Source organism: Bos mutus, chromosome 17, assembly GCF_027580195.1.
Source record: "Bos mutus isolate GX-2022 chromosome 17, NWIPB_WYAK_1.1, whole genome shotgun sequence".
Lineage (NCBI taxonomy): Eukaryota > Metazoa > Chordata > Mammalia > Artiodactyla > Bovidae > Bos > Bos mutus.
In genome coordinates, this window is record NC_091633.1 from 3,674,083 (window position 1) to 3,697,859 (window position 23,777).

Below are 23,777 nucleotides of genomic sequence, written 5' to 3' on the forward strand. Positions count from 1 at the left end.
TCCATCACGGCCCTTCTCAGGGTTTACTATGAAGGTCTGTGTAACCCATGGACTCACTAGGCGGAAAGCTCAGGCTGGGGACTGGGCTTATTTCCCTCCCTCCATGTCCCCCAGGTCTAGCAAGGACAGGCACTCAGAAATGTGGAAGTTGAGGGAGAGGAGACGGATGAGAAGAGTTAAGGGGAGAAGGTCCATGGGGTGAAGAACAGCTGAGTATGCCTGGGAGGCCAGCTGCTGTCAGAGCAAGGAATCTGGGTTGTAGTTTGTGAACTGAAGGAGGTCAGCCACGCTCCTGGGGCGGGACAGATGAATTACATGGATCAGCGCAACAGAGGGTGATAGGATGACCGAGTGCATTCCAGAAGGCCTTCCATAGCCAGTCTGGATTGATACCGGCTGTGTCTCTGAGAAAAGGAACTTGGGGCTGGATTTTCTCTTCTGTGTGCTTGTCCCGTCTCTCGTGTTACTGCTCTGGGGGAGTGACTCTGGAGGACCTGTCTCTCAGCGGTCTGGTGCTTCATCTGTTAGCTCATCAGGACGGGCAGGCCCTTAGTGCTAGCCAGGGGAACCTTTCTTGAGCAAAGTGTCCAACACTTTTTCAATTCATTTTTTCTTTTAAACAGGTGTTTACTAAAGCAAGCAATGACCTGCAGCTGTCTGGAGCCTGAGTGGCAGATTCATCCAGCTTATTGGGCACAGGGGTAGGTTACACCCCAAAGGCTGCTGCTGCGGGACGCCTGGACAACATGTGGACCTCCTCCACACCTGAGAGCTGAAGGGAGCTCAGGTAAGTGGTCCATGATTAGGCTTTTGAGAAACACTGTTTAACTGGAGGTGAGGCCTTGACGGCAGTGTCTGCTTTGGGAGCCAGGCTGGGATCACCAGCTGCTGCTGCTAAGTCACTTCAATTGTGTCCAGCTCTGTGCGACCCCAGAGACGGCAGCCCACCAGGCTCCCCCGTCCCTGGGATTCTCCAGGCAAGAACACAGGAGTGGGTTGCCATTTCCTTCTCCAGTGCACGAAAGTGAAAAGTGAAAGTGAAGTCCCTCAGTCATGTCCGACTGCTAGTGATCCCATGGACTGCAGCCGACCAGCCTCCTCCGTCCATGGGATTTTCCAGACAAGAGTACTGGAGTGGGGTGCCATTGCCTTCTCTGCACCAGCTGCTAGGTTATACCTAAGCAGACCTCCTTCCCTACCTGTGACTGTGAGCGCAAAGCAACCCAGATGTGCCTCCACACTAGGCTATAAAGAAACAATTAACCACGGTTAATGGCCCATAATTTGTTATTTCTGTATTCTATTCCCAAGGTTCCCTCCTAAGTTATTACCCATGAAGAAACATAAAATTGCACATAAAACTGTGTATTTCATAGAAACAAAGAGCTCTTTTTTATTTCCTTCTGCTTTAAAACAGTGGGCCTTCCTAGCTAGAAATGAGGTTCACTCCCACAGCTGGGAAAGGCTGTCTGCCACTCAGGGTCTACATCATTACAATCCAGGGACAGGACAGCTAGTGTCAGGACCTAATCCAAAATGAAAACATGGGCCCCTTATTATAGACAGTAGGAATATATTTGGAACTGCAGTAGAAGCGCATTAGACCAAGACAAGGCCCTTCTGAGCCCTGTGTGACTGTGGAGGCTGTGCACACAGAATGTTCTGGGTCCTAGTGGGGGGAGAGGGAAGGGGTTGGGGGAAGACTCCACCCTGAGGAGTTCAGCACACAAGCAGCTCCTCCCCAGGCAGAGCCTCTGTAGCGGAGGGAGCTTCAGGAGAGGCCTGAGCAAAGCCCGGGGGCCCAGGGCCAGCATCCTCTTGGTGGGCCTCCCAGCTCTGACCTGCCCGAGGTGAGGTAGTAGAAGGCTGGAGGCTCAGAAGAGAACAGGGGGCCTTAGGACAGTGGGAGGAGCGGCGGGAATGGGTGGAGAGAACACTGGGATTGCGGCGTGGAGAGGGAGTTTCTAGGCATGGGATTAGCCTGGTTTTATTTTATATCAAATTTAGATGATGTTTTTTTTCCCCTCTAAACCTTTATCCTTCCCCTCATCCTCCACCGCAGTAAATGATCCAGCGGGTCAAGGCGGAGCCTGCAGCACGTCCTGCCCCTCTGCCTCAGCAGTGCTCGCTGAGTCCTGTCACTTCCCCTCCAGGTCCCTGCTGGGCCTGCACGTCTGCTTCTCTCTGGATCCACTGAGGCCACCACCACTTCTGGCCTTGTCTGTGACAGCAGCCGCCTCACTGCCTGGCTTTTGGATCACCAGACTGGAGTTTGAGTCTGCATTCTGCTGCAGGTTAGCTGAGCGACCTTGGATAGGGCTCTTCAGCTCGCTGAGCCTCAGCTGTTTCATCTGTAAAATGGGGTAACACCTGTCTTAAACAATGGTGGTCTGGACAAAAGGGGCTTAGCACATAGTACGTGCTCAACGAATTGGCTTCTTGTCTCCCTCTTCATCCCTCAGACCCTGGTTTACACACTGCTTCCCTAGGGACCTCTCCTGACTCGCTGCAGTTTCCCACAGACCCCTAGACTGCTCCGCAGCGTTCTCTCACTTACCCGTCTTGTCAACAGTCTTCTCCGTGAATACAGGGTTCTGGCTTTCTCTGCCTCAGCTACTGAGGTGCCTGACATGAAGTAGGGGTTCGTTTTTTGCTATGTGACTGCTCTCCCTGTACATAATCAAAGGTTTCCAGGCGTGGGGAGGTCCCTGTAATGTTCCCCCACCAACTCCAGGTAAGTGGACAGATGACCACATTATATAAACAAACTGGAAACCAAGAGTAGCCCACCTGATTTACGTTAGACCTAGGGTGCTGGGGCAGCTCATCATAGCAGACCCCGTTCATGGGCAGCAGACCTGGGTCAGGTAAGACCCACTCAGGGCCAGGCTGCTGCAGCCAGGAAGCCAGTGCTCCAGGCTGACACACTCCCTGGGAACAGTCAGGCTGGGCAAGCCCACCCCTGGGGGGAGTGACGGCGGCCCTCCGCTCACGGACCCAGGGCCACCCAAGCGGTTGAGCCAACGCTGCTCCTCAGGCCTTGACAGCTCCCCACTGAGGCTGACCGATCACGGGAGAGGTGTGCACGCCACGGGGTTGATGCCCTGAGAACCCCAAGGTATGGAGGGACTGGGTGGTGGTTTTACCTTTGTAAAATAACATGACTAGAAAAGTACGTTAAAAATCTGCAGAGGATGATGAGTTATGAGATGAGCAGTCGTGAAACCCACCACTGTCCAGAAGGTCACATCCTCTCCAGCCTCTAGAGATGTCCAGGGCCCTGGCTTTTGTAGTTACCATGTCTTTGCACCCGAAATAACACTTTTGCCTGGTTTTGAACTTTTAAAGAATGGAATCATTCAGCAGATAATTTCCTTTTCTTCCATTTGGTGTTACATAGATTCATGCATGTGTTTGTGTATGTAACTAGCTCCTTCACTCTTGCTTCGTTATGCTCTGCAAGTGAGCATTTCAGCCTGTTTGTCCCTTGCCCCGCTGGCGGACACCGCGCTGTTTCCGGCTCGTGTGCTTTCACAGCCTTCGGGTGAGGCTGTCCTGGAGGACTCGCCAGGGTGACGGGGGTTGGAGCAGAGGTGGCGGGGGAGAAGCAGGAGCAGCCGTGGGCACAGCGGTGGGCAGGCGGGAGGGACTCCCGGCCTAGAGAGGGCTGTGGAAGCGGGGCGGGCGGTGCTGTGGAAGGAAGGGTGCCAGAGGGCCCCTCCGGAAGTTTACCCCTACTCGGACTACGGAGTGCAGCTCCCCTCTGAGGGCAGGGGTTCAACTCCCCCCACCTTCTGTACCTGCTGTCTGAGCCCACTACTCTGCTCCCTAGGGGCACCTCTGGTGGCTCTCCTTTCTAAAAATGGGCAGACATCAAGAAGTTTGTATTTGGGAAGTTCAGGGTCGCCACTGCCCAGAATGGAGGTGAGGCACCAGCACGGCGGCCTGTGGCTCAGCCCTCACCTGCCCTGGAAGTGAGGCTCCTGGGCAGGGCCACCCAGCCAGAGAAGCTGTCCCCGGTCACACTCCCCCCCGCCCCCCGCCACAGTGGCTGGATCGTCGCTAGTTCACACTGGGGACCACCCTGGCTAGAGGTGGCCAGGAATTCTGTGAGCACTGAGAGCCCGACACGTCCCCCTTCTTCCTCCAGTTGGGCAGGTCAGGCGAGAGACGTTCCTTGCCCTGGAGCAGGCCGGATGCCTAGCAAACAAGAAGGGTTCCTGCCCCCTCCAACTCTGGACGACATGGGAAAGCAGGTATGGGGGGGACTCCGGCAGAGCATAAGTTCAAGTGTGCGCTTTCAGGATGCTACCCCCCCAGGCTGCATGGCAATTAACTCTGTAAAACACGACTATTTCCTCATTGGTTCCTCCACAGCTTTGTGGGTTAACCAGACAAACTTCCCCACAGAGGAGAATCAGAACAGACTGGAGTGGTCAGAGCCACAGCCTAAATCACCGAAAGAGCTAGAACACAGGTCCCACGATCTCTGGATCAGGGCAGCACAGACCTACACAGGCACAGGCCTAGGCAGACACCCAGCTCTGGCTTCTTCAGGCTAAGAGTTGTCTCAAGCCCGATGGAGTCGGTGTCTGCTGCCACTTACCAACGAGTGCAGCCCCTGGCCAGTGAGGACTCAGAATGAGGTTCAGGAACAAGTGAAGCGCTGCATGGCGGGCGGTTTGACTATCAAAGGCTGAAGAGAAGCTCTCCGGAAAACCGGAGAAGGCCTTGACTAAAAACCACCCTTGTGGCTGACTGGACTACGGAAATCAAACATGAAACCATGTCCTGTGTACAATCACATAACTTTAGGACGGAAATATGTATATATAAAATACTCAAGAATTAGCTCATAGTTGCAGATACACTCTTCTAATAGATACTTGTTCCAATCAAGCCTTTTTCACTGTTTACCATGTGAAACTCTGGTCTCTGTCCACAGTGGGTTAACTCTAAAAGGGCTTTCCAGGTCCCAGTTCTTTCTGGATAATGAGGATCTTTTATCCGCCTAGTCTTCCCTAACAGACGGCAGTGCCAGAGACAGAAATGCCACATTATCTCCTGGGATAGGGATGCATCTAAGTCACCGAAGAAGGCTGTGCAGAACCACCGGTCTCATTAGTTGTTAAAAAGAGCGAGCCAGCTGGTATATCCAGAGCTGTCAGAAGCTAAGTGTAAGCTGAGGTTTCATTTAGGGCCGCAGAGATGAAGGGCAAACAGGTGACTTCAGACACCCAGGCTCTTGTCCTCAGCTTTTCAGGCCTTGGCAGTGATCTCCGAAAGTCTAGAGGGCTTTGGAGGGCAGAGCTACGGAGCACATGAGAGGCAAGGGTGATCCAGATGTCCAGGTAAGGAGAAGCAAAGGATTCGCCCCCTTGCCCTCCCTGCCTCAGGCAGCGCACAGGAGCCGTGGGCAATGGCTTTAGCTGCCAAGGTTCATTCCTGCCTAGTGTGGCTCAGAACTTCTTAAGGCGGGCAGGGCTTTGGGGAGGAATTCAGCTACCGTCTGGAAAGAGGAGGTTAACTTCCTACCTGGACGTGGGGGCGAGGAAGGCAGAGTGGCATCAGGTTCGCAACTGCTGCAGGCTGACTGGGAAGGAACTGCGCCATCCCCGCGCCTTAGACCCGGTGCGCAGAGGACTGGCGACAGGCCCGGGCTGCAGGCCTCCTGGCTCCGCCCTCCTTCCAGCTGACAGGACTGGGTGAGCAGGGTCCTAGGCCCTGAGAACTAGTCCCTTGGGCTGATGCCTCGGGCTGCACAGGGTGTGCACGTGAGGCGGCCTCGCACGCTGGCTCGGGAACAGCTGGAGACATGGATGGAACTGTTGTTAATAAAGTACCTTGATTTATACAAGTCTCCAAGGAAGCATGTGTGGAAGCAGAGCCAACAACTGAACGTCAGGAACACCAGCACCACACAGGAGCAAGGACAGGACAGTATGGCACAGCCCCGAAGGCCAGCTGCAGCGGCAGAAGAGCCAGCAGGCACGGCAGGTCCTTGGGGACCCCAGAGAACACACATGTTGGGCACAGACGTCTGAGGCAGCAGCTGGCTGGTCCATCAAGTCAAATGAAAGAACAGAAACGGCACCCAGGTCGGGTCCCCAGGGCTGGCAGAACTTCAAAACTGGGAGCCGCCCCAGTAGTGTGTGTCAGCAGGTACCAGCAATCTAAGGGGGACTTGAAAGACCTCCAGCTCTAGGGGATGGCTGTCCCACAGGCAAAGTACAGCAGAGGAGCCATTCATAATTAACTCAGTCTGTTTTAATTTGGGTGATGAAGCCTTAAGTATGTTCACCCACCCTGGGCTCCTCTGGCATTGGAGATGGCAAGGAGCATGAGCTGAAGGTAAGGTCGTCACTCTCTTGCAACCTTAGGCTCACCTGCTAAGTAGCAGACACAGCCTGGCCCAGGCCCGTGCCTCAGACATCTGCGCTGCTTAGAGGCAAGGCCCCCTCTCCCTCCCCTGCTGTGCAGCCTGCAGAGCCAGCTGCTCTGTGTAGCTCCTGGCTTGTGCAGTCTTCAGTCAGAAACCTAAACCTCGCCAGCTGTTCAGCAAACTGAGGCCACCTCAACTCCAACAAGCAGTTTTTCTCTGGCCCCTCTTTCCCATTGCTTTTATAGGATTCTAAGGCAGCAGTGCACCTCTAAGGCAGACCTGCATCCATTAAAATACATCAGTATTTAAAGTTCATAGACGAACTCTGAAGTCTTCGAGTAGTGACAACTGCACGGTATTGTAAGTAAACTTAGACCAGAATGTTACCTCTGTAAGGTGGAAGACCCAGGGCAGGGCCAGCTGTCTCCCAGGTTTGAGGCCGGTGAGACAGGAGCCTGTCTGGCCCTGATCTTTCCCAATGTCCTCCAGCAGTGGAAGTCACCTTGATTCATGGACAGGGCCGGGAGCACTTACCAGGTCCTCATCATCGACCCAGCCCTGCGGCCAGTGCTCCACTCCAGCTGAGGAGGTGCTCAGCTGGCCCAGGCTTGTGGGCTCAGAAACCCCAGAGTCTTTACACCAAATAACTGGTTTTGAAACTGGCTTTTGTGGCAGCACCTCAGAGGCTCCCTGCACTCCCTCACTCCAAGTGTCATATTAAATAGTGAAAATCATCCGTAACAGGTACGCTCAGAGACAAAACACGCATGGCTTAGGCCGCTGGAGCCCTCAGGTAAGGCTTCCAGTTTCGTGCTTGTGAGGGCTTCTTGGGTCGGTGCTGGGGTCACCACACCTGGGTGCTAGTGGCTGTCACCACGTGTAATTTTAGTGATTATAACCTTTGGGTGTTTCTCACCTGATGTATGGAAGATAAGGGCTGAAAGCAGGTCCTGGATAGTCCTCTCTTAATCCTTTTTTCAAGCATCTACTTCAGTTTTGTCCATAACCAGAGACTGCAGACAAGCTGTAACTATTTGCACTTACATAGATAAAAATCAGGTTTTTTCCTCTATACCATTCCAAATAAAAACAGATATGAATTGGACACTGAGTTCACAACTTGCATTAGTCAGAAATGCTTCCCCACCCTGACCCCTGCCACCCCACTGATTTTAAGACATTATGACTTGAATTTAGTTCATTCTGTTAACATTGTTCTTAGGTACTTGAAAGGTTAAAAAAAAAAAAACTGGATTATATATAATATCAAAACTTTTTGATTTTGGTACCAGGGATCGGAGGACTTACAGTTTAAGCCTTTGTGTAGTGACTGCTAGGCTCATCTCCAAGATTTCTGATTTGGCTAATCCAAAGAGAACCAGGTTAGAATAACTATTTATCTAAGGCTGCTTTCTGGAAGCCCAAGAGCTCGGAAGGGAAGGCATCAGGAGAGAATGTTTTATTTACATTTTGCTTTCACTGGTCACCCTGGATCAATCTTTGCTGCTCCCTGAATCTCATTTTTCTCAACAAAGCATCACAAACTCAAAATGGATTAAAGACCTAAATGTAAGACCAGATACTATAAAACTCTTAGAGGAAAATATGGGCAGAATTGACATAAATAGCAGCAATATCTTTTTCAGTCTATCTCCCAGAGTTATGGGAATAAAAACAAAAAGGGGACCCAATTAAACGTGAAAGCTTTTACACAACAATGGGAATCACAAACAAGGTGACCCACAAGGGATTAGTCACCCAACAGCTCATACAACTCACTAACAACAACAAAAAAACCCAATCAAAAAATGGGCAGAAAACCTAAACATTTTCCCAAAGATATACAGATGGCCAACAGCCACATTTGATATTTGGAAAAACTAATACAATTATGTAAAGTTTAAAAATTAAAAAAATGCTCATCATTAATAATGATTAGAGAAATGCAGATCAAAACTATTCACAAAAGAGAAACAGAATGAGTGTATGGTTCCCAGAGGGAAAGGGTGGGGTGGGGCGGGAGAGGATAGTTTGGGAGTTTGGAATTCACACGGACACACTGCTGTTCGTAACACAGATAACCAACAAGAACCACTGTAAAAAGTAAAACCAGGAGGGTGGATTAAATCAGTAATTTTAATCATCCAAACCCTTCAAATCAGATCTTAGGTGGAAGCCCAATATTAAAAAGCTGGAGGCTCGCTCCCCACAGAAGAGCATGAAAACCACAAATCTACCCACCTGAGATCCCTTACCCACCTCTAACGTCAGGATTTCAAGTCCCAGGCCTCAGACACAAACGTGGACTCCTGCTGTCCCCTCCGTGTCTCTTGAACAGACTAGGAAAGAGTGGATTTACTCCCGGCACCTCAACACTGGCCACACGACTGACTAGCGAAGCACAGTGCAAGGGGCTGAACAACTGTGGGTGAAAATGCTATCTCCTCAGTTTACACACTCACTCAGTCTACAGCAGAGCCAAGGCTGTTGCAGTAGCAGGTACTGCTTTCAGCAGCAACAGGGTATTTAACCAGGATCCAAGCCTCAGGGGTTACGATTTGCATTTAGAAAAAAATCTTAACACCAGTCTGGAAGCAGTTAAGTCAGTTTTAAAAGCCGATGTAAAATTTCACTGAAAATACAACTGAAATGCCAACTGCCGTGAGCAGTGTTAACAGAAGCTAAGAACATGGATATGATAGAAAAGACAAAGTGATAAAATACAACAGCATTTAAAACCTTTGTTAATTCCTACTTCAGAGGGTACCCTTTCCCCTCATGGCTCTGACCAACTGCCTAACCTAGAAGAGCCCCATTTGACCAGGGAGGCAGCTGGTATCCGCACAACAGGCAGCAGACGACTCCAAACAAGGGTGAGGACGCAGGCAGCACTGCCGCGGTGTACCGGGCCAGGGAGACCGTCTCGAGGAGTCAGAGGCTGGGGAGCGGAGCCGCTGCCTCTCACACTAGAATTCTAGTCCTGCCCTCCAGATAGCTCATCAGTGAGCTCCACTTAGAACAAATGCTCTTAGATGATGAAATCAAACAGCTGGACCCCTGCCATGGTTTCCAAACTCCAAGTGGAGAGTCAGTCATTTTGCTGCACAGCCCAGGCCCGCCGTCATCTGCTGTTAGCCGCACCCTCAGCAGACGCGGCATACCGCTACACGGGAGGGTTTCAGTGGCAGGGCATCACCCAGCCTTGTGGGCCAAGTCAGGTGTATCAAGCCAAGTGGCCCGAAAACTGTATTCTAGGGTTTACTCTCTACTCCCATTTTGATTTTTTTTTTAAATAGCTGGAAGTTTAACAGATGCTCTGGGAGCATTTTGTTCATTCCCCTTTAAATGTGCCACAGTATTTCTTTAGAATATCATTTGCTAATATAGAAATAAACAATGAGCATTTTAGCAAAATCAATTTTCTGTACACCTTTACTAGGAAGTCTTAGTGGATCACTGCACTCTATCATTTTTTGGACTGGGATCGAGACCAAAGTACAGAAAGAAGGGAAATACTAAGAGACCCAGGAAAGGCAAATCTGGAGATGAGGATGACAACCTGGCACCTCAAGGTCACCTTTAGAGCTCCAGGGCTCAGAGATCAAATATCTCCGAGTGAGGAAAACTGGCCGTGTCCTCGGATAACCAACTCCTCCACGTACAGCCTCCCTCATGGGGCACTTCCTTGCCTCCTGCCCACACTGTGCAGGTCTTCTCCATCTTCCTAACGCCAGCAGTTCCCCATCTATGGCCCCAACAGCTTTGTTAGACTCTACCAGTATTTCTAACTTACCAAGGGCTAAAGCATTAGCCCTCAGGAATGGGAGCTCTGTGTGGACACACACTCAGGTTTTCACAAAGTGGTCTAAGCCCAGACTCAGCTCCCTGATGGACTGAGGCTGCTGAAGCGGCACCTTCCCCCGCACACAACTGCCACACGGCACACACAGATCTCAGACTGGAACCAGCTGGAGTGTTTAAAAGTGTGTGTGTACTTTAAGCAGTGAGTACATCCAGAGAGTGACCTTGGGAGGCTCTCAGGTCGCTCATTGCAGGCCACTTGTCAAGAGCACGCAACTCACCTCAGATGTAAGGCTGGTGACCCCAGAGTTGGGCACTAATCGGTACCTACCCTCCCTTGGGAAGAACTGCACCACGTTACGTCCTTCAGAGGCCCGAGGGACAGGAAGGGTGCCCAACAGTGACATGGGAAAGAAAATCCCTCTACAAAGAGCAGGAGCGAGTCAGGAAGTGACAGGAAGCTATGGCCTTCCTGACTGGTTACAGATCTAAGAGGCGGAGCTTCCTCCCTCTTGTGGGAGGAGGCAGGAGGCCTCTAGGTATGCACACGGTCCACTCACATCCAGTTTGGTCTCCTCTGCCCCAAGGATTCTCTGCCAAGGTCAGGCAGAGGCGAGGTGCTTTCTGGCCGCAAACCCCCTTCAGTCTCTGCTGTGTGCAGGCCTCGGTGCTCACCGCCACCGCAGGCGCTGCTGATGCTCCTTGGTATGTGGGGTGAGGGGCCGGAGCACTGGCTGACATTAGAGTAACAACAGAAAAAAAGAGCCTGGAGGACAGAGGTAGTTTTAATTACTGTTGACACTCAGTTCTTCAGATAAGGAAGAATGGCCGACTGTTACGATGCTTTGCCTTTTTAACTGTGGAGACCATGGGGCAAAAACCATCAAGGAAATATGCTTCAGTGTGGGCATCACGGTGCAGGCTCCTTGCCAAGGTCTAGAGCTAAAAAGAAATCTAGTTTTCCTGTATCAAAGTTCAATTTCTCAGCAGCACCTCAAATTGCTTCAGTGTCAGAGGGAAATGGGATGAAGGGGAATAAACCACAGGGAGAAAAATCAGAACATGCTAGCAAACGCTACCATGCGGAACACTAAACTTTATTCACTTTATTTATATATTTAACAGTTCTAAAGTATTTACTTCTTGCTTTGACAAAAAATGAAAAATATAGGAGCGCTGGTCAACTCCTCTTTAGGAGAAAAGGGTTATATGTACAGCTACGGAGAGTTAAGGTTCCTCCTTTACATACAAAGAAAAATATTAATAAAAAAGTGCTTCATTGATCAAAAAAGGGCTAAGAGCTGCAAGCATTTATTCACACTGTACATCAGACCCAAGAAACCCGTAATCATTACCTCTTGGCACCTGTCACTAGGAACTGCACAATCTTCAATTAGACTGATTTCTCCCAACCTGCAAGGCCTGACCACACAGAGTGTGGAGGAGAACTTCACCCTGTTTCACTCAATGCAAATTCTGAGCAGCCTGCTGCCACTGGAAGGTCAGCCGTGCTCAGGTGCCCTTGGCTTTGCCTGGACTGATAGCTCCAGGGAAGGCTTCGGGCCAAGTCTTAGCTACACCCAGGAGCCACCTTCCTGAGACACAACTTGCCCTTCGCCAGGGAGCTGCTCCCAAAAGGTCGGGAGAGTTCCCAGGCCATACCCCCACTGCTCACCACAATCCGCCCAGTTACCGGTTAGCAGCTTTTTGCAGCACCGAGCATGGCCCTTCCCCAGGGAGGGATGGCAGGCACAGACACGGACACCGAGATCACAAAGCACAAACCTGAACTCTGCCCCACCCTTCTCCGTACCCGCCTCCACCACAAGTCCTGATTAAGGCTCTTTGAGGGCCACATCAAAGCTTGCTGAGGAGAGGTGCCTTGCATCTCCGATGGGCTATGTCCCTTCTTTAAGGAACCCCGCAGTCACCACGTCGCCCCTCGCGGCTGACAAGCAGCACAGCAGCAGGGCTGGGCTCCAAGGGGCAGTGGAGGAAGGCTGGTTCTGTGGGACACACTTGCCTCTTCCAGACGCTTGCACTCCGAAAGACCGATTCTACCCCTCAAGGGGGAGGTCCAGGATTGTTTGGGAGTGGGGCGGTTCGGGAACCCTGAGTCTGGACTTCCCTGTGCTGGCCGAGGAAGAGAGTGTTTGGGGGACTAGGCCTGGGAGGGGGCTTTGAGGCACTCCCCGGGCTCAGCACGCGCTCCGGCCTTGACCGCAGCAGCGGGGTGCTGTGCTTCGGCCGGTCTGACACCTGGCGCCCAAGGGTGGGAAGCGCTGCTGGCCTGGCTAAGGGGGCCGACCACTGACAGTGAGGGGAGCCCAGACACCTGGGTCCCTTAACAAGATAACAAGAGAATCCCGTGGAAGAGGAGATGCCAGCCAGCCAGGGCCAACCCTCTCAGGGCCTCCAGAGGGTGCCCCCTCCCAACCCCACTCCCATTCCTCTGCCTGTGGGGGGACTGGCCCAGCCCCTCTGCGGGGGAGAGGGCACGGGGGCACTGCTCTTAGGGCAGATGCTCTTGGCGTCCTCAGAAGCAAAGGTTTCCCCTTGGCTCTGATGTGGTGGTGTTAACGAGGATCGGTCACAAATGGCAGTACCGGCGTTATTCCCCGCTGTCCAGCTCAGGCCTCCACTCCTGACTGAACCAGCCTCCTCCCATCCTGAAGAACAAAGCACTGCTCAGCACTGCTTGACAGCTGGCAACCTCTGCTCTTCCATCAAAATTAAAAAAAATTTTTTTTTTTTTAAAGACAACCAGGGTACTTTTCTCTTTTTTGGAGGCAGGAGGAGGATAGAAAATGTAGAGAAAAAAAACGCAGGGGTGGGATGGGATGGGAAGAGAGGACTCAAAGCACAACCCAGCGGCACACCCCAAAGGGCTGCCATTCTGCACAGCTGGTTCACGCCCCCATTCCAAAGCACACGGGCCTCTAGGTCTGCCCAGGCTGCGTGGGCCTGTCGGGAGCAGCTCGGCCTCCGCCTGCCCCAGGTCACGCAGCTTCAGTTTGAAGTGGCAGCAATGGGCTTATCCAGTTCAAGGTCAATGCTGGAGCTTGTGGGATGCAGGCTGCTATAGCAAGACTTGCACACTCGACTAGGTTCAAAGAGCTGCTGGCTGGGAACTGGAACCTTCTGGTTACAACAACTGGAGCAGAATACGTTCCCACAGTTCCTTGAGATGAGAAAAAACAAAAACAGTGTTAGTGTCAGCAGCAGAGACAGGCTGGGGAAACCAACTTCAGAAGACAGAGCTTCCCTGTATGCAACTCAGATGTGCTGGAGACTGGAGACTCCTCTACACCAAACACTCTGGTGGGTCTGACCCAGGAAGAAGCCAGGCAGGGAAGGGAGCCCTCCCGAGCACAGTTGCACACCACTTTCACTTTAGGGTCCAGGACACCTGGCTGCCTTACCACTATGGCTCAAGGTTACCAGGTGTCAGAAGACACTGCTCAACAGAGATCCATGAAAGCAAATGGGCCCAGGGCGGAAGGCAGCTATTAGCTCGATGGCTGAGTCTTGGTCCAGGAAAACCCTGTGGCCACACCCACCTGAGCAATGGCCTCTGTGTAGCTTGAGATCATAAAGAGGCCAGGGACCAATTCGATTGGTCTCTGAGCCGCTCAGATGAGAGAAACCTCCGGCCCACCTGGGGAGTGAGGAGCCCGTGCCCAAAGGCTCAGAGGCAGTAACACAGAACAGGCTGCTGCCGTCTAGGACTGCTGTGCTGCCGGCATGCGAAGCCAGGAGACGAGCAACCAGTGCCACATGCTCAGGGTGAGAGGACAATGCAGATGACCACGTGTACACACACACCCCCGATTAGACAAGAGTCAGTCACTCCACTCGTGGGTCACTCTGCTGCCCGCATGCATCTCCAGGGAGTATCCGCTCTCTAAAGGCCTGAATGCACCCTGACCTCTCACCCTTCCTACGTTTGAAAGCCCAGCTCTGATGCGTGTGTGCAGCATAGGTGTGTGCACACCGAAACAGATGCCCTGCATGGCCTCCAGGAAGGGGAACTGGCAGAGGCTGAGGTTATGCTCACCTTACAGCCCCACTCTGGGGAGGCCCTAAAATCAACCCCAATAAGCCCAACAGGAGACTCCAAGGAGTCTGATGCAGCCCTCCAATGACGTGGGGTCAAAAGCTAAAGGGGAGCTCCTCCTCAGCCAGCATCACTCACGACCTTCTCCTTTATGCTCCTCAGAAAGGAAACCCACCGCTGGATTAAGGACCACTTAAGCACGAAAGAGAATGCTGAATACGCTTTGCGGATGAAAGAATACCACAAAAGGAAAGGGGCAATGAAAAGAAAGAAGGAAAACCAACACACAAGACTTCATCCTCTGGAATGCAGTGAGTAATTCACAACTGTTTCTGAAAAGCATGTATCAGTAAGAACCTGTGGTTACAGAGAGAAACTGCCTCAATCTATTTCTGAATGTGTACATTTATTTCACATACCTGCTGGAATTCAACTCAAAGGCCTGACGTGAATTTGATGAGCTAAAGCTTGTCTATCTGACCTCTCTCAGGCAATCCTGATGGATGCCACGTGGGGTCTTGCCTTGCAGTTTTCAGTGCTAGCAGTTCTCTGGAAAGACCACCTCTGTTCCGTCCTGGGCTCTTTTTTTTTTTTTAAGGGGAAAAAAAAAAAGAGTAGTGATGCCAGTACTATCCTGAAATCTCAGGGAATGACTGACGCACAACTAAGTACCCCTTCTACTGGCCACTTCGCAAGACCAGCCCCTGCTGAAGCACCCCTCTTGCCATCAGCCAGATGGCTTGCCTGACCTGTGCGGTCAGCAGGCGCACCCTGGGCTACAGCCTGACCAGCCCCAGTGGTCTCCTCAGCCAGCGGCTGTGCTGTCCCCACGCCCCCAGCCCACCTGCCTGTGCTCCTGGACCCAAGCTTCATCCCAGTGAGTGCAGAGAGGGGGAACGGGAGCGTTAGTGTGGAGAAGTTACTGTAGATGTGCAGACACCACAGACAAGCTGTTGCAAATGCTCACCACGTTTGATCAACACGATCAGTGTCCCTGCAAGGAGGGGAGAGAGAGCTCAGAAGAGAAGCCAACTAAAGACATTTGGGCTTGGGGTGAGGGCGGGGAGATACACAGTCCTGGAAGCATCATCGTTGGACAGAGAGGTGGTTCTATTTTAAACCAGGTCCGCTCATGCGGGTGAGCTCTGCCACAATTCAGATCAAATCCCTATCCCAGGAACACTGATTATTCTCCAGTCACCCCCCAACCTGGAGCAAAGCATCTGTAGCCACTCACTCTGCAGCCCAGAAAGAAGTAAGAGCCTTGTGGACCAAAAACTGCGTTCTCAGCCAGTCCCACCAGCCCCCTACCCCCAAGGAGTATGAGGTCAGGGAACAGGGCAAGGGGCAGGCAAATGAAGCTCCCTGCCCACAGTAGGAAAGCTCTTTTGCTCACAGCAGCCATGCTTCATGGGAAGCACTTTCACTCTAGGAATAAAAAGTGGTGGTTTCGGTGGAAAAGGGACATCATTTGTACATTTCAAAACTTACTCACAATCACTCTAAAATGGAAGACAGACACCAAATGAAGTTCTGTAAACACTGATTTCACAGGCACAAAAGGTGGGCCAGGGTTCTGAAGACTCCTGGGTCTGTCAGCCAGATGCCCCCATCTCCATCCGCAGGCTCTGCCCCAGCCTCGGCCCCCCCACACCCCGCCTGCCCCGCCACTCCCTCCAGGGGCACCTGCAGTGGTGCTTCCGGCTGGCAAGCCAGAAGGCGCTGTCGCACGCGTAGCAGTGGGCGGCCAGGTGGTCAGGGAGCCAACGGGTCATCTGTAAAACATCGGGGCCAGGTCAGTGACAGGAAATGGGCCATCCAGCTGGAGCCAACGGAGCCATGCTGGGGCAGCAAGAGTCACAAGGACCACACTGGCTCCAGTGGCACCAGCCAATCAGGCCTGATGTCAGCAGTACAAGAAAGGCGTCCAAATCGTTCCCCTCGAGGGGACTCCAAACTCCCCTGAGATCAAGAGGCAGCCAGAGCAGCCTGGTTGCTGTGAGAGCGGGCAAGGCTCTAGTGCAGAGGCACTGAGGAGAGAGGGCTGGCTCGAGTTTCCCTGGCTTAGAAACTCCAGATTTGACGGGAATTCATAGGTGCTGAGACTCAGAGAGGGTGAGTGTGCGGTGAGGTCTTCCCTTGGCTGGGGCAGGGGGGACAGACGATGGGGGTGGAGAAGAACCGCAAAACAGTTGCATGGGTGGCACTCAGAACAGGGGCTGAGCCTGTACCTCCGTGTCCTGTTTATCCACCTGCTCCCAGCTGGCTTCAGAGAAAATCTCTGTGCTGCAGCGAGACAAACAGTTCTGATCCAGATTGCTTTCCGAGTCGGGAATTGAAGTCTGTTGGCAAACAAACACAGCTGAACAGAATGAACCTGGTCTCCTCCCAGAAGAAGAAAGAGCTTGGCAAAGAAGGGAGCACGGGGAATGTGGGCGGGCCTGGGTGTTAGGGCTGCTGAATCTCTAGGTGCCTCAGCCATCGAGAGCTGGGTTGAGCAGGTGCAGAGACAAGGTTGAGCTCAGCTGGAAGAGAGATACACAGATCTAAGGCCAGGTGCAGTGACTCTGGAGTGGAGGGGCAGGCCTTGGGCTCCAGGGAGTGGGTAGGCAGAGGTGACCAGGGTGGAGGTGGAACTCCATGTCGGCTGCTCCAGTGGACCTGCCAAATCTAACCCTGCCACTGACACCTGTGTGCTGAAACAGTGCTTTGGGCGTGTCCTCCTTTCTCTGAAGGACTCTTTGGGAAAATGAAAAAACCAAGTCAGTTTGAAGTGAAGTCATTGGATGAGCCCGCCTTTAATGTACGCTGACTGATTCAGAGCCAGACTCACACCTGTTCTTAATCACGCCAAGTCAGACCCACCAGGAAGGAGAGTGTCTCCGAGACTCTCCCCTAAGGTACCTCCCCTTCCAGTCACCAGGCCCATCTGCACTAACTCCCGACTGTGCTAGAAACCAATCCTCCTTCCCATCTCTACTACCATCACCTGCCACAAGATGGGTACACATATGTTTAAAAAGAACTAAACCTTCCAAGCCACAGCTCACATTACTGGGGGGTAGGGACTAACTGCTCACTAGCTACTGGGGTAGGACAGGCACTGTGACTGGACCGGAATATCTGGTGTTGCTGGACGAATGTCATTCTGCCAGTTCACGCTCTTCAAGGCCTGACCCTCTCTGCGCAGAGAACTGACCAGCCACACAGTGAGTGCGCACTCTCTCCTGCCTCTCCTGTAGACAGGATGCCAGTGGAGGGTGCGCAGGCGGGAGAGAGAAAGCAGCGCACTGCTGGTCACCTGGCGGGGGCGCTCTCCAGCCTCTCACCAGAGCTATTCTAAACCTTTCCGACTGTCTCCGAAATCCGGACAGAAGGGGCCCGGCACAGTGTGCCCATCTCCTGTGCAGCTACGGAGGCACCATGGTGTACTCACCACTTCATCCCCAAAGTCCCCGTTGAAGCGCAGGGAGCTGGTCAGGTACTGACTCTCCAGGCGACTCCTCAGCTCCTGGACTTGTTTCTTCAAGGTCTCCACTTCCTGCTGGTGGCCTGACTCAATCTGACGAAGGCGCTGCTGGATCGTGTCCGTGTACACAGGCATGCCGTCATCGTCCAGGTGGCTGCGGGAAGGCTGCTCAGGGCTGCCAGCGGCCGACGGTCTCCCCGAGTGTCCATGCAGCCACTTGGGGTGCAAGCTCCTCGTGTGTACGTGGGCAGAGCTGCAGCTTGTGGCCGACAGCTGGCGGCTCAGGGAGTCCTTGCTCCTCCCAGTCTCCCCGTTGGCGCAGTGTCCATTGGGGGTGGGATACTTCTGGAGGGTACTAAGCCCTGGGGGCTGCTCCGAGGCCTTATTTTCAGTCTCTGGGGCACCGTTGCACACAAGCCCCTCCTTACATTCGGCTAAAGGCAAGGCACTAGGAGAATGCGCTGGGCTCCGGGCGCTGCCAGGGGAAGTCCTGTGCACCACAGGCCCCAGTTGGGGCCTCTCTGCCAGGCTTCTCTCTGCAGGCCTGGGCTCCACGGCTGGAGGAAGCACGTCCTTGCCACCGAGCCAGCCACTGTGGACAGGGCCAGGTCTATGATGGCCCTGGGGCCCGCTGTCTGACTTCACTTTATCTTCCATTAACATGTCCACAGACCCATCCATGTTTGGTCCTCTGGTCTCAAATGAAACTTGGGAGGGCAGAGAACTTGACTGTGAGGTACCAGAGTCAACCGCCACATCTGCTGAGACAGGAATGACTGCCTCCTCCCTGTCCTCTGCTGTAGCTCCTATCTGAGACGGTTCCATAGGGACCTCCTGGGAACCCTCTTCCCTGGGGGGCTCCTGGAGAGAACTGGGGAGAACACTGTGCCCACCCTGCTCAGGAACACCCTGCGAGAGCCCAGAAAGGCTAGTGCCTGGATGACTCCTTAGGGAAGCCTCCCCCACCTCTGGCTGCTGATCAAGTTCACGGGCTGAGCCCTCGGGGCTCTTACCCCTGCTCCCCTCTTCCAACAGAGCCTCCTCTTTGACCTCCTGCACCCCACTGTGGGCAGGCTCCTCTACCCCACTCTCCTCTTTGGTGGCCTCTTGCAAAATGTTCTCCATCTGCCCCTCAGCTACTCCAGCCGCAACAGACAGCTCGGCACCACCCAGCACTTTGGTCGGTTTCCCCAGGCTGTCAGGCTCCACAGGCTCCTCCCCAGGACCGGCCAGGGTGCTCAGTTCCAGCGAGCGACGGTGCTCCTGCCACTTCTCGTTCAGGCTTGGGTCACTGCTGCGCCGGCTGGCCAGAGGCACTGTGTTGTCGCAGGCGGTGGTCAGATTGTCAAATGATCTGGTCTTTGGTAGCCTAAAGAAAGGAGTTTGGGGGAAATGAGGATCTGAGGTTGTTCTGGGGGAAGTCAGAGCAACAGGTTTTAACGGGCAGTCATTTCCTCACTGGCTCCATTACAGCTACTCAAGGAGCCATGGCATATCTGGAATAAGGCTCAGGCTGCAGGCAGGCAGAGCTCCAGGGTGAGACCTTCTACTCTCAGGCACCCCATGCCCAACACATACAGATAAACTAACACCAAACACGGGTTTAGAAAGACAATCTTCATGATACTTCTGCATTTCTCAATTAGTGGCAAAGGAAGGTAGCGTTGCTGATTTTCTGATAGTACAATATTTTAAATTACTCTATTATTCATCAGTCTGAATTCAATAAAGCTAATTCATAGGTTGCAAAGCAGACTATCATCTGATAAAATCTGCCTTTCAAGTGCAAGATGACAAGTCACAGCAGCGAGGCAGGAGCACAAAGCTGTGGCTGCAACTCAAGCCAGAGGGTCACAGGAACCCAGAGGATGTGCTCCATCACTGAGAAACTGCCCAAGAACAGAGTGGAAACAGTGCCCAGTACTCTTCAGGGATGAGGCTCAAGCTATCCAGAGCCTCAGAGCCCAAAACCTTTACACTTTCCCTAAGAAAACCTCAAGAGCGCTAAGAAAGACGTGTGCAGCCAGACAATGTCAAAATGTCTGACCATCCCTGCATACACCCCAACACAGGAATACACCCAGGAAGGGCCTGAGGACTTGGCATCAGCCGCAGGCTCACCGACTCAGGGGTGGATCGTCGGGGCTGCAGCCTGGGGCTGGGTACGGCGCGCAGCTGTCGTCCACGGGGGTGGACGGGGACGGGCAGGGCAGGTACACTGCACTCCACAGCATCAGGTTGCGCACGTGGCACACAGGGTACAGCACCTGAGGAGACAGCGGGGCATGGGCTTAACAAGTTCCCACAAGTCTGTCAGAAATGTCTAGGAACGAAGGGAAGAGCAAGCACCAAGCAGGAATGCCCAGCATTCCTGCAAGATCTCCAAAAGCCATTACGTGAGTGAATGCACCTATTATCTGGGGCCAAGAGCAGGCGGTAGACATATTTCACCCGAGAGCCTCTGTGGGCATGAAAATCTAAAAATGTTTTTCAAAAATCCATTTCTCATTAGTTATTTCTTAGGTCACCTTTACTCAATGACTGGCTTTCCTCAGCTTAATTTGTTGCTTTTACTGCACAAGAAAGTGAGTCATTCTGCTAGATGGTGATTGTCTGTTCCCTGGTACAAAGCTTGGCTTCAGAACACACTGTCAAACCTGTTTTATAAGATCATCTAAATTAATCATGTGGAAAGGAAGGAAGGAAACTTTCTTCCATACTGCTACTTGTCCAGCAGGCACAGGAGAGAGAGAAGCAGCTAGCTTCAATCCTTCCTTGGACTACTTAACTGAAGTAAGAAGTTATTCATTAATAGTCCAGTAAATCAATATAACCTCAGATTGGCCTCCTTGTGACTTAGAATTTAAGATGCATTCTGACACGAGGAACAAGACCATGGACCAATGCACAGATGTACGTGCTTCCTTTTCTCTGCTTAACAGACGGTGTTCCTTTGAGGAACAAAGTCTTAAAGGAGCTGCCAGTTCTCCATGTGAGCGGAGAATCAGTCAGACAGACATGCCAGTGTCACGCTGAGGCAGAAGCTGCAGTGGGTATCACCACCTGTTGACACTGGGAAGGTTCGGGGGGCCCGCAGCGCCTTCTGAGCTGTCAGGCATCCAGGGTGACCCAAGTGCCTCTCCCACTTGTCAGGAGACGCTGGGAGTAAGTTAAGCTCTGGCAGAGACGCTTAGAAGAGACTCTTATCTACAGTGGCCAAGTAGAGACATGTGTTAGGTCAAACCACCCCGAACAAAGAGGAGTTGGAAGCAGGGCAAAGCATAACCGGAAAACAGGCCTTTCTCGGGACAGAGTGGTTGAAAAAAATGGAACCAAGCTATCCAGAGACAACCGAGAGGCCTTTGAGAAAACAGTTGCTTCTCAAAAAGGATCCCATGTGTCCCCATCCCCGAATTTACTCTGCTGCTGAGAGCAAAAAAGGCTGAAGGATACATACGGCCTCTGACTGAGAGGAATACAGTAGGTTTTTGAAAGCCTTGTTGCCCGCCCGAAGCAGTGACCACACAGAACAAGTCCGCTCCTGAGTGTGCTTCTCTCCTCTCTCCTTGGCGTTGTTGCACAGGAATGTTCCAAAGAGGCAGGAATAGGTGTGCTGCACCAGTTTCACCTGTGAGATCCAACATGAGCAAAACCAAGCAAGGGATACGTGTTTTCTGGGGGGAAGTCAGCCCAGCAGAGCTACCTTCCCCAACACCCATGATGTGCACTTCAGTTCACACTCGGGAAGATGGGGGAACCAAGTTGCAGCCTCCTCACAACCCCGACCACCATCACTCCTGAGTCAAAAGGGCGTTGGCACCCCCATCCTCTCTGCCTCCCTGTAAATAACTTCCGAGGTCCTAAGTTAACTGGGCACAGGAGCGGGTCAGTGCGCCGCCAAGTCTGAATTGAGCGCATACTTCACAACAGCTTCTTCAACACGCTGCTGTGGAGCAGCCCAGGTGTGTCTATGGGTGCAGAGAAGCAGCAGTGAGAACGCCGCTCTCCTGCCCTGGGGGAGGCGTGAGCAGTGCGATGCACACTAAGGCAGGAAGGCAGGGAAGAGGGCCGGAGCACGTGCAGGGCAGTGTGAGAGGCCTCAGTGGCAGGGACCTGCTGAAAAGGGGAGAGCAGGGCACATGCGCACTGGGGGACGGGAGCTGGGAGGCCGTCCAGGCAGCAGCGACCGCTAGCACGATGGTCCTGAGGGGAGCACAAGCTTGCAACTGCTGAGCAACTGGAGGAGGCCAGTGTGACGGACGGACACTGCATGAGGTGAAGGGCGGGAGGACATGAGCCTGGACGGTCACCTCTGCAAGAGCCCTGCAGGCCATTTGAGGGACTGTGGCTTTTACTGTGCCACAGAGTCACAGAGGCTTCCTGACAGGAAAGACAGAGTCTATGCCATGTTTCAGAAGGACCTCTGAGGCTGCTGAACTGTCTGTCTGCAACTGGGGCAACAGCACAGGCAGCAGTAAGCTATCAGGTTTTAGATATATTTTTAAAGCAGAATGACAGAATCTGCTGATAGACTGAATGTGGAATATGAAAGGGGAGTTGAGGACAACATAAAAGCTTTGCCCTAAATGAAATGAAGGACTGAGTTGCCATTTGGTGAGAAGGAAGACTTCTGGAAGATCAGTTTTGAGGTGGGGAGATATAGATATTAAGAACTAAGTTCTGAAAATGTTAAGTTTGAAATATCATTAAGACATTCAAGTGGAGATCCTGAGCAGTCACAAGTGGATATCAGAGCCTGGAGTTAAGTAGAGACAGAGGTCTAGGCTGAAGACTATACATGTGGGAATCACAGACAGCAATTAAAGCCAAAGGACTGGATGAATCCCTAGAGAAGGAGCCTGAACTCTGGGACATTCCAACATTCCGAAGTGGGGGATAAGGAAGAACCAGCTAAGGAGACAGAAAGGAGCAGCTGGTGAAGCAGAGAACTAAGAGTGTGTGATAGAAGTCAACTGAAGAAAGTGTTTCAGAAAGGGGTGACTCAATTATGCCAAATATTAATGATGAACCAAAGAAGATGAAGACAAGTCAAAAGGTACAAACTTCCTATTATAAAACAAGTCAGCGGGATGTGACGTGAGTTAGGGGGATCTAAGTCAGGGGGTTGGTCCTAAGAGAGTGAGTAGTACTGTGCTGTGTATCTAAAAGCTGCCAGGAGAGCACATCTTAAAAGCTCTCATCACAAGAAAAAACTTTATCACTATGCATGGTGACAAATGTTAATACTAGATTTTGCAGTATCTTCTAGCAGATGTGAGAGTTGGACTATAAAGAAAGCTGAGCACCGAAGAATTGATGCTTTTGAACTGTGGTGTTGGAGAAGACTCTTGAGAGTCCCTTGGACTGCAGGGAGATCCAACCAGTCCATCCTAAAGATTAGTCCTGGGTGTTCATTGGAAGGACTGATGTTGAAGCTGAAACTCCAATACTTTGGCAACCTGATGCGAAGAGCTGACTCATGTGAAAAGACCCTGATGCTGGGAAAGACGGAGGGCAGGAGGAGAAGGGGACAACAGAGGATGAGATGGTTGGATGGCATCACCGACTCGATGCACATGTGTTTCTGCAGACTCCGGCAGTTGGTGATGGACAGGGAGGCCTGGCGTGCTGCGGTTCATGGGGTCGCAAAGAGTCGGACACGACTGAGTGACTGAACTAACTAACTAGCAATATATACAAGTATCAAATCACTGTTGTATACCTGAAACTAACAAAATGTTATCTATCAATTATACTGCAAATTTTTTAAAAGGTGAGTGAAAACTGATCACTGGGTTAGTGACGTGAAGATCACTGGTGACCTTAACAAGAGCAGCTCTGGTAAAATGGGGTGAACACCTGACCGAACCAGGTTTAAGAGAGAAGGGGAGAAGAATTTGGGAGAGTAAATGTAGCAGACCTGAGGAGCTCTGCTGTGAAGAAATAAGAAATGAGGTAGCAGCTCAAGGGGATACAGGATGCAGGAACAGGTGTGATGAGGCAGGAGGCACTGCACCCTGCTTGTACGCCGACGGCAGTGATCCAGAAAAGCGGGAACAGGCCGACAG

General features: G+C 52.2%; 1 protein-coding gene and 1 long non-coding RNA gene across 14 annotated transcripts in view; one reads left to right on the forward strand and one right to left on the reverse strand.

Moving 5' to 3' along the window:
• The first annotated feature begins 681 nt into the window (after positions 1–681).
• On the forward strand, positions 682–14,652 carry LOC138991467 (uncharacterized). The gene is made up of 4 exons (XR_011467410.1): positions 682–787; positions 2,154–2,294; positions 4,151–4,256; positions 14,403–14,652. It is a non-coding gene; the product is annotated as an uncharacterized lncRNA (long non-coding RNA).
• The window catches only part of MTMR3 (myotubularin related protein 3), a 131,522-nt gene continuing 119,007 nt past the window's right edge, over positions 11,263–23,777 (reverse strand). For 5 of the 13 annotated variants that reach the window (XM_070385871.1, XM_070385869.1, XM_070385870.1 and 2 more), the window contains 7 exons: positions 21,167–21,337; positions 19,831–19,976; positions 17,677–19,078; positions 16,472–16,582; positions 15,927–16,015; positions 15,208–15,234; positions 11,263–13,364 (listed from right to left, as the gene is read on the reverse strand). In XM_070385871.1, the coding sequence (XP_070241972.1) occupies positions 13,193–13,364; positions 15,208–15,234; positions 15,927–16,015; positions 16,472–16,582; positions 17,677–19,078; positions 19,831–19,976; positions 21,167–21,337 (2,118 nt within the window). In that variant the 3' untranslated portion in view covers positions 11,263–13,192. The other 8 variants (XM_070385877.1, XM_070385875.1, XM_070385872.1 and 5 more) reach the window with 5 other exon arrangements.